General features: G+C 47.3%; 1 protein-coding gene across 1 annotated transcript in view; it reads right to left on the bottom strand.

Annotated features, from left to right (window-relative positions):
* Col22a1 (collagen type XXII alpha 1 chain) overlaps positions 1-10,977 on the bottom strand; it is a 255,687-nt gene that overhangs the window by 19,517 nt on the left and 225,193 nt on the right. Inside the window, exons 54-57 of the mRNA XM_033759289.1 lie at positions 7,263-7,316; positions 4,589-4,633; positions 3,775-3,828; positions 1,990-2,043 (exon numbers count right to left, since the gene is read on the bottom strand). Of these exons, the coding sequence (XP_033615180.1) occupies positions 1,990-2,043; positions 3,775-3,828; positions 4,589-4,633; positions 7,263-7,316 (207 nt within the window). The remainder of the gene's footprint in view (positions 1-1,989; positions 2,044-3,774; positions 3,829-4,588; positions 4,634-7,262; positions 7,317-10,977) is intronic.

The raw sequence follows: 10,977 nt of genomic DNA on the forward strand, positions 1-10,977 counted from the left end.
CTCGGCTGGGATGCAAACTCAGCCCTTCCAGAGAGTGCCGCATGCCGCCCCTCCCTCGTTCCCTCCACCCACCAATCCATCTGTGTCCTCTAAAAATATGTGCTCTGCCTCATCCCTATGGAAATGATCTCTCATTCTTCTCCCTCCAGCTCTTCCCTGGCAGGAAGGGTAAGAACCAAGGCACATTTGCATACAGTGCCACACAGGGGCCACGGGGCTCTGTGCATGTGATGCCTCTTGGAGCTGGGACCTGTTTCCTTCCTGGGCTGTGGGGCGACTCCTCACATTCCCATCTTCTAAGGAGCCCCCCGTGTCCCTTGCTGCTTGATAGCAGAGGCCACACCCCTCCCCAAATGTTCTGAGCTTTAAACTCCTGTTTCAAGGCCAGTCCTTCCAGAATGGCCTTTATGATGGAAGATCTGGTATACCCAGGCCCAGATCTGGTAGGTGTTTCAGCTGTAGACTCTGAAGCCAGATGGCCTGAGTCAGAATCTTGGCTCTGTTGCAAACCAGCTATGTGACTGTGGGCAGGTGACTTTGCCCTCTGTGTCTCCATTTCTCAGTGGTAAATGGGGAATTGTAGCACCTGCTTAGTGTTTGGGGAAAACTCAATGAATGAACTGTGTTAATGCCTCTTGCACTCCCAAGCATGGAATCTCCGGGTAATTTTTAGAAGCCAGTGGTTATAGAGTTGTTGTCATATGGGCCGTCCCCAACCCTGTGGGGCTGTAGATTTTAATGAAGGTTTTCAAGCTGTGCACATGTTCACAATCACAACTATAAATGGAGGCAAAGGACAAACAGTCGATCACTACATTACAACAGAGGTCTAACTATGATAGTGGGGCAGAGGATGCCGACTGTCACCCCGATGTCACGTTTTGGTTGACACTGATGTAAACAAACATCCTGCAGTGCCAGTCACAGAAAAGTGTGACACATGCAATAACAGTATTTAATAATGATAATAAAAGACTATGCTACTGGTTTGGGCATTTGCTGTTGTATGGTCTTTAGAGCACAGAATTCCTTTTACTTATTAAAAAAATTTATAACAAAATAGCAAATCTTGTTACACAGGCACCTGCCACCTACAGCTCCTATTCAGTAGTTCTCTTGATTGCCTGCTTTTCTCTACACAGTTTTAGGTACCTACATGCTATTTTCTATCTTCCTCTTTCATAACCATCTCAGGTTACTCAGAGATAAGAGAAGGATTTGCCTAGTTGCACATACAGGTAGGGATAATAGTCAAAACATTTACCAACACTTGGAGTGTTGTATTTGAATTGTGGCTCCTCAAAATTCATGCCCTGCACTTCCAATGCTCACACTCTCTGAATGTGACTTTGCTTAGAATAGGGTCTTTGTACATGTAGTAGTTAACATGAGCTCGCACTGTAGTAGGGTGACTCTTAACCCCATACAGTTAGTGTCCTTATGAAAAGGGGAATTTAGGAGACAGACACATGGGAAGAAAAGCATGTAAACAGGTCTAGGGGCCAAGGAAAGCTGTGACAGCCAGCAATTTCTTAGAAGCTTCGGAGTCACAGGGGACAGATCCTACCCTAGATGGGAACCAAGACCAGTGCTACGTTAACCTTAGAATTCAGGCTTCCACAACTGTGAGCACACACACATACACACCTCTGTTATTCTAGCCTTCCAGGTTGTGGTACTTGTTAAAGTACCTGCAGAAAATAAGTATGAGATGAAAGCCCCAGTCCTCGGGATGGCACAAAGCCAGAGGGAGCAGATAAGAGAGTCAGGCAGGCCTTTCCCAGCCAGATGGCAATGTTTCAGCTTTGGGATGAGAAAGGGTAGGTCCAGAGGCTCCCAGCTCCTTGGAGGAAGGCAGTAGGGTCTGAGGCAATGTCTGTTTACCACCTGTTTAGCTGTACTTGCACATATGTCTGCACTGGGGTGAACCACTAAACATCACCATGGAAACAGCCATGCAGCCAGAAACATGCACTCAAAGCAACTCACCGGTTGGCCCCTCGGTCCTCGGGGACCCTGTGGCCCTGCAGGTCCAGTGTCACCCTAGAACAAACAGAGAGGGAGTCACATCATCACAGAGACACAGTGTGAGGCTCATGAAGGCTCAGCCTCAAATGTGGACTGGATTTCACCAAGAGGCCCTGGAGCAGCCTCCCAACTTTACTCTCCAGTTAACAAGATCCTTTCCTCTGCAAGAAGAGTTGCTTGCAAGCCCTTGTTAGTGTGTGTGTGTTCACCATCTCTGACATCTCCACCTGGTCCCCAGGGTATCAAGAGGCTCCATCGCAAACCAAGAGAAGAAAGCGTTGAAGACAAACTCCCTTGAAGTTCTTATCCTGTTTCACTGGACAGTACTCTGGAGCCATTCCTGCCCAAGTCAACACAACAGTAAAACCTTTCACCAGCCATGAGCATAGCACCTTCCAGTGTACAAACTGCTGTGATTCACCACCGCACACAACCTTCTGAGCAGCCTCATGATGTGGTATCGCCCTACCTCAGTCATGGATGAAAACACAGAAGCCCAGATATGCTCCTACACGAAGTGAATAGGAAAGTGCTCTAGGAAAATGGATTTGGACAATTAAAGAATCATGGAGTTAAGAAGGGCAAAGAAAGCACTTGTCTATGAGCTAGTGCCCTGGTCTCATCCCAGCTCCAGCCTGACTGTGAACTGAGCTTGGCTCTGTTCTTGGGCTGCCTTTTCTACAAATGGCAGTGAGAAGGGTGGGCCAAGATTTTCAAACTGCCCTTCAGCAACTGAGAAGCCACACTGGGGTGAGCTGGAGAGACCTTTGCTTTCACCTGTCTGTATAAAATCTAAGGAAAAACATAGGAACTAGATAAGAAATTTTCCCAGTCTCTTCCAGGTCCTTCAACCCATGATAGCTAAAGAGCCACTATGCTTAGAGAATCAAGAGCCACAGGGAAGGGACATCTTCCCAGCTCCCAAGCTGGTCCTGGTGATGCAGAGGCAGACAGGAGGCCCTGCTTCTGCCCAGGCTCCATTCCCAGGAGACCACACTCCCTCCCCACATGCCCGGGCAGCCCTGCAGGACACTGCATAGGATGTTCAGCCAGTCCCTGGGTTGGGGAGTGTGGTAATGAGTTGCAAGATGTCAGTTCCAGGTTCATTCCTCAGCCTGTGGCTCTATGAGACCACGAGTAAGCCCTTAACCTCTCTGGACCTCAGGGTTTCCCTTTCTACAACTCAGGTAAGAAATATTCTGTCTGTATAGATTCCAAGACCAAATAAAAGTGAGAATCACCTGGATCAGATAAATCAGAGTTTTAAAATGGCTGAAACAATTACAAAGAGTTTGAATCTCACAGAATGGAAATATTCTCTGTTTGTATTAGATCTACTGTTTGTTGACTAAATTCCTGATTGAAAGACAAGCTTTGAAAATAGCAGGTAGTAGTGGTGGTGGTGAGGGGTTAAGGAGTACAGTAAACACTGAAGTACACAGGAGATGGAGAAACAACCCAGAACCCCTCAAATGCCTCTCGAGCCATGTTAGGGTGGGTCCAACAGACCCATGTCTGGTACCACCAAAGGATGATTAATCCAGGAAAGCTGCCTCTTGACTGTAAGCCACAGCTACTAACCCACCAGGCTGGAAGTCCTGGTCTCATTTGTGTCAATCAGTCGTGGACATAACTTGTGTGTACTCTTCACAGAGCTACCACTGACCACTGTGGTACAATTTCTGGGTATCCCTTCCTGATACTCCACCCACAGACCCAGCCACATCCCAGAGAACCCTCATTTACCTCTTTTCCTGGTGTCCCTTCCTGGCCAGGTGGCCCCATGGCACCAGGTTCTCCCTAGAAACAGAAAGCTGTTGTTAGGGACCGAGGTGTCTCAGCTATGGGCTGCCTCAAGCATAGTGGCATTGAGGATGCGGGAGCTATGCAGAGACCAGGCCATGACTCGAGAAGTGTCCCAGGAAAGGGAAGCCTCAGCACACAGGTGCTGGGCTGAGCCGGGGTCTGTGAGCACTCAACAGCAGTAATGGGATCCTTGGGGCCACCTGAGCCTTCCCAGCAGTACAGCTGTGAAAGAGCATCAGCTCTTGGATTCCACCTTCTGTCTTCTGACCTATGCCTCTTTCCATACTGCAGCATCTCCTGGTTACCTATGGCATACAGGGGTCCTACTGTTGTCCTCAAGGTTGCTTCCATTCCTAGCATTCAGGAGAGACAGGAGCTCAAGGGTAGAAGACAAACTCAGAAGCTTCCTATCTGCAACAGGCCAGTATGTTCCCCAGAACTTCTGGGAAAATCAGCCACACCTTCTGGGTCTCCATTTCCCCTTCTACAAAAATAAGCTATATACTAAGACTTGCTACAAAGGGGCTCATGTGCAGGGTCCGATAACAGAGACCAACTTGAATACAGTCCGCTTTGGCCAAACTGGCCCATCAGTGTTCGGCCCCCATGAGGACCAGTTAGAGAACCAGACCAAGACAGGGGGCAAGGCTGCCCACCGTGCCAGCATGCCATGGTCCCCACTCTCCATCCAGTCCCCACTATCCTGACACCACCCTGCCTCCAGGCCTCCTCTGAGTCACCTGAGTACACTTACCCGGGGACCAGGAGTGCCGGGGTCCCCTGTGTGTCCCTTGAAGCCCTAGAAGAGATAAGGGTTACTTCACAAACATCAGACTTGAGGAGCAGGGCAGGCACCCTGGTGAGGGTCATGCTGTATCCTATCCCTCTGACTGTGCTTCACTGACTCCCTTCATTCGCTTTTTTGCTGCCGGTGCTGAGCCTGAGCCTGCTCTGTTCCAGGTAGGAGTGGGAAGCAAAGGAGGAGGCACAGAGGGGAACAGAAATGATTCAGGGAAAGGGGTAAGGCGCTGTGGCCCCACAGCACACCACACTGTGGCAGCTCAGTCATGATTGCGAAGCCCTGAAGATGCCTTCTGTCTTCCCTGTTGTGCAGCTAAAGGACCTGAGGGTTGGGCCAGCCTGTTACACAAAGAGTGCAAGGATGCAGGGACCTTGGGGACCAAGACCAGCTGTCACCTGGCTGCCTCCTCCCTGGGGATGGACCCTGCCTGACCATTGTGGAGAGGACCCAGTGACATTTGTATATAAACTGGACACAGGTCTGGGTCCTAGTGCACTGTCAGGGCCTGGAAGCCACTGACAAGGAAGAGGAAGAAAGGAGAAGGATGAAGTCCTCTCAGATTTGGATCCAGAGTCAACCACTATGACCTCGGCATGGGCACTGAACCCCATTGGGTCCTAACATCATCACCTAGAAAATAAGGGCAGTAGAAACCCCTGGGGTACAATCTGCAGTATCATCTGGGTGAGGACCTAGGTCTGGTGGGACTCAGAGGAAACCCTGGCCCCACTTCCTAGCTGTGGATCCCAAGGACTTCACTTTTCTTCCCAGGACTTCGTGTCCACAGCTGAAGAATGAGGTAGGGAGTAGAATCTACTTCTCCAGAGCAGCTGTGAGGACAGAGTAAGGGATGAAGAGCACTACAGCTGGCCACACACAGCTGGCTGAGTGACTACCTAGGTCCCCGCATCTTCCTCAAGGCCAATGAGCCCTAAGTCCAGCCAGCACACATGCAGGGACTGTGAGCCACAATGGACATGGCAGGCACTTGTCAGGAACTTTACATGCTGTGTCATCTCTTTTAGTGCTCACAACCATCCTACAGCAGTGGGAGCTAATACCACCACTTCATAAAAATAAAAAACAGAAGCTCAGAGCGAGGTCCCATTGCAATGAAGGTTCACAGAGTTAATAAACAATAAAGTGAAGGCTGGACTTGGGTTTGTGTCTCTCAACACCCATGACATTTTTTAAAGTTTTGCTTAGACTCATGCCATGCTGGCCATTGCACACGGGTCTTGCTTTACCTGCCTGGTCTCTCACCTGAGTCACTTCCTCACAACTCCCAGAAAGAGGTGGTCTTATCCCCAGAACAGGCCTCAGCAAGTGAGTCTCCGTACAGAAAGGTGGCCCCATTCTATCCCATAGCAGGAGCCACCTCTGAAAACCTATTGTTCTCCAGAACACGCCAACTTATGAAAGACTACATCGTGCTTCGCAATAAGTTTCGAAATGCCTCCAGAAAGAATACTAGGATCATCAATTTCAAGTATGTTTGGAAAAAAAATCGATCACTAATTCTGAGTTTCAATCCCTACAGCCAATGGTGTTCCTTGTTCTCAGGTTTCTTCTGGTACAATCAAGTGAAAACCAAGGAGATTTTGGAAAAAGAAAAATCAATTTTTGTGTTTATTTTCTCCTTAGTGAATACTAGCCAGATGATCTATTGATTTCTTTAAAAAAAAGCAACATTAAAGAAACAAAACTAGCATTATGATCTGCTATTTCTTGCCAGATAATTGGATTTTAGGATTTTCATTAAACATTGATTTTTTTCAAAAACAATTTAAAGATGTGTAAATAATTTTGAAATTATGAAAATATAAAGGATTTAGAAAAATATAACCCTAAAAGAGCTTATTTTATTTTTTAAAAAACTGTGAATATGTACATGTACAATAGCTACAGAGCTGGACATAGATTTCAATATATGTAAATATGTTAGAATTAATATGTGGAAAATATATATTTAAACGTTAACAGAGGACTTTTACTCTGGGCACTAGAATGAGAAGTAACTTTTTTTCCCTCCCTATACCATTCTTTTCCTATTTTTATCATTATAATTGTTGTTATACAATTAGGTTTACTTTTCTAATTTGAAAAAAGCCTGAAGCTATATAAGCCATTCAGAATCGAAATTAAGATTCATTTTGAGTCAGGCATTGTGGCACATGCCTGGATCTCAGCACTTTGAGAGGCTGAGGCAGAGGATTCAGGTTCAAGTCCAATCTGGACAATTTAATAAGGTGCTATCTCAAAAAATAAAGGACTGAAAATGGAGTTCAGTGTGAAGGCCGAGGGTTCAGTTATCAGTACTGGGGGGAAAAAAAGACTTAGTATTAAATTCTATCATCCATTAAAAACCCATTGAATTAAAACAAAGAGGATAAGAATGAAGACAACTTAGAAGAGGAAGGTGCTGCTGATGCTCAAAATTTAGAAAATAAATTTCAAAGCTATGATCTGTGAAAATACAGAACTAATTACAGAAAAGCACCCATCTGGAAAGAAAGCAACTCTTGGAGCCTGGCGGTCAAGCAGCCCCAACTGCCCCTGCCATGGTGGTATGGGCTGAATTGCTGGTGGCTTTGTTCTGCTGTGCACAGCACAGCTCTATACTTACAGGTGAGCCTCGTGGTCCCTCTGGTCCTGGCAGACCTGGCTCTCCCACTTTGCCCTGGAATAAGAAGAAAAGCAGAGATAAGAAGAACAGTCCTGGGATCTCCCATCCTCCACCACAAGCACCTTGCACCACTGTGTTTCCAAGGCCGCTCTCAGTGCCCACTGCCAGCCTAAACTCCAGAGTGCCAGGCCATTTCCATGGACGCCAATCTCCACAAGCAGCACCTGGGCATGCTGGGTTCCAGGAAGGTCGGGTTCCATGGGATTCAACCTCAGATTCATTATTCATAGTTGGTGCATTAGTCAATTACCCACCACTGAGACTAGATGCCCAGACTAGAAACTTAAAGGAGAGGTTCATTTTGGTTCACGGTTCTCAGGGAATTCTGTCCATGGTCAGCTGGCTCCAAGGCAGAAACATCATAGTGACAGGGCATGCTGGAGGAAAGCTGCTCAGCTCAAGGCAGCCAGGAAACAGAGAGAAAGGAGAAACCAGGGACAAGAATGTGCCCTTCCAGATCACACTCCCAGTAACCCAGCCATTCCCAGTGACCCAGCTCCTAATAGCACCTTCAGCCCTGAATTCATCCGTGGATGGATCCCCTGTTGAATACAATGCCCCCATCCAATGACCTTCTAAAGCCACACCTCTGAACACATGAGACTCTTGAAGACACTTTAGATCTAAACCATAACAGACCCCCTTTCACTGTCTGAAGGGCTCAGGCACAGTGAAAAGAAATTACAGGGCCATTTTAGTTATAAATAACTCTTCACTAAAGCTCTTCAAGGCAGCTATTACCTATTGTACTTTTTCAATGGTGGCAATGAGGATCAAAGCAGTTAGATTTTTACTGAGCCCCCTAAGGTCAAAGCCAGAGAGAATCCCAGCTTCAGGCTACAGGCCAGCAGTAGCCCAGGGAAGCTTGGATCTACCCAGTGCTCATTCACCCAGCTTCTCGGACACAGAGACACTATGAGCACACACTTGCCATCTAAAATTCTTTACTGTCCACAGCTTGGCACTGCCCTGGGTAGGATCCAGTCTTGAGTAAAGCCAGTGAGTGTCCTAGAGCCACTCAGATCAGGACAAATCTTTCAGTGGTACAGAACAAAGGAGTAGGAAGAGAGGAAGGGGCTGACAGGGCAAGTTTGGCTAATGCTGGATGGGGCAGCATTCTACGTCTTTCATGGCTATAACCAAAGGATATGGCTGTTTCATAACATTCCATGCATCTCATTTTCATAGGGTGTAAACCTTAAGCATCTTGAAAGTTCCTCAGGGGGATGACAGAGATCCAGGGACATCCCTGGACACCAGTGTCACTTGCCTTCCTGAGTGGTTTGCAGTTTTGCAGCTGAGGTCCTCCTTCATAGTCTTTGTGATGAAGTGTGAACAGGACTAACCTGGCCCTGCCCCATAGTCAGATGCAATCTCCATCACAGGCCCAAGGTACCAGTGCAATCATGGCAACAACAGGCTGCTCTTGAGAGATACCCATATGCCAGCGTGAGAAGGCTTTACACCAGGAAGCCAACACATCCTCACTTCAACCAGATGAGGGACATACTTGTTATTCCTGAAGATGATTTCTTCAGAAACAGCTAAACATGCTAACCTCTTAGGATGGCTGTGCTGAGGAATTCCAGAGTGAGCCAATGGAAAAAAAAATCAAGGGTGGGAACCTCAGGCCCCAAGGTTACTGAGTCCTACCTGGCCCAGGGGAACCAGCCCTGTCTCCTTCATAGACCCTACTTACCCAGAATGAGCCTGTCTTTCATCAGTCATGCCCAGTGTGTGGTACAGGCCAAGACCAGGCAGACATTGGATAAGCGAAATAAGCAAGGAGCTCTCAGTATGGTGAGACTTGGCCAAAAAAGTCCTCTCCTTGTTCAGCCTCTGGGGTGTGAGTGCTGGATGCTGCCTTGTCTCAGGGTAATAACGTAACTGCACCCTCTACCATGTTCCATCCCACTGTGACCTTTCTCCCATGGGCAGCATGGCTGGGCATCAGTCTTTCTGCCTGTGCAACAGCTTTCCACTGTGAGTTTGCAGAAAGCTATTTGTTTTCTTCTAGGCACTGAATTGTGGCTCCAGCATCTGCCAAACTGTAAAGTGACAAAAGAGGTGCTTCCGGCAAGTTGTGTAAGGAGTCAAAGTGAGTCATAATAGTTTACAACTAAACAAATTAAATGGAACACGAACCTTGCTGCAGAAACTTTTATGTAATTCCACTTAATGGCTCTAAGGCTCCGCGGTTCTGACCTCACAGGGAGCTAAAAGTAGGGCAGCTCTGTAAAGTAACTCACTAAAATAATTAACAGTTAGATAGGCCTGATGCTCTGCTGCATTTTTCACCCCATTTGACCCTCCAGCAACTATGGCAAGTCAGTGCATTATTCTTACTCTGTGTAAAAATAGTCTGAAGTTCAGAGACCCCGTTTGACTAGCGCCAGGTCACAAAGCCTGCAAGGAATGGAGCCAGCATTCTAGGGCATTTTGTCCCTGTTATTATAATTTTAGCATAAAATATTTGAATTGGGTAATTATGTTTTTGATTTAATTTTATCAACAAGTCATGCATATGCATACTTTCAACAAGTAAGAAGATAACAATAAAATAAAACTGCCTCCCCATTTCTGTGACCCCTCCCACTCAGAACCACCTGCATGCATGGAAACCACTCTCATGAGTGTGCTGTGGAGACTCCCAGAGTGCCTCCATGTAAGAACTAGAAAAATACACAAACACCCAGTTTTATACAAAATAGGGTGAACTACACACACCACTCTGTACCTCCCCCTTTGCCAAACCACAGTGACTTGGGCAGCCCAGGGCAGCTCCTGTGTTCTGACATCCAGCCAGACCCCCTCACAGGAGGGCATGGAGGACCCACCACTGGAACCCAGGGCCTCCAGCATGCCAGGCAAGCACTCTACTGCTGAGTTTACACTGCAGGCCCAGATTTGTGAAGACAGAAGACCTCATCTTCATCAAAATGGACAGATAAGGTCAGGCAGTCTGATCTAGTGGTCACAGGTTAGAGTGTTTAGAAACCCTGCTGCCACCCAGCCAGCAGCCTCAGGGCCCACAGGACCCCAATAGGAGCACTCAGGCCTCCTCACTGGACATCTGGCATTAAAAGAAAACAAAAAACTGTAATTCCATGCTAGAGTTAAAAGTAGGGTGGCAGGAAATTTCCAGCCCTGAGGACTCAGTTCTTCTGTTAGTAGGAGAATCTTTTCATATATTCAGGGCTGGCTATCCCAGAGACCAGTTCCACATCTATAGGATCAAAAACATAAAAGCAATACAACTCAGAGTGGAGGGAAGGAAAGGAGTCCAGAGCTTAGGTGCCTCTGTGGTCACCAGCCCATCACATGACTCTGGGTGCCTCATTTTCCCTTCCTGAGATTCATTTTCTTTTCCTATGAAACAGGGAAAGGACCTGCAGCTGGCAGGGTTATTGGGAGGAGCAGGTGAAGTGATGCGCTGGGAATAAGGATCACCATGCCTTGCTCAGACTCCCTTCAGCACACACCAGCTGTTATTAAGAAACTGTGAAGTAAAGCTGGGCGTGGTAGTGCACACCTGTAATCCCAGCACTTGGGAGGCTGAGGCAGGAGGATTGCTGTGAGTTCAAGACCAGCCTGGGCTACATCATGAGTTCCAGGTCAGCCTCAACTACATAGTGAGAACCTGTCTCAAAAAAAA

This window comes from Fukomys damarensis, unplaced genomic scaffold (assembly GCF_012274545.1).
Source record: "Fukomys damarensis isolate Sample0158 unplaced genomic scaffold, DMR_v1.0_HiC HiC_scaffold_5, whole genome shotgun sequence".
NCBI classification, from domain to species: Eukaryota; Metazoa; Chordata; class Mammalia; order Rodentia; family Bathyergidae; genus Fukomys; species Fukomys damarensis.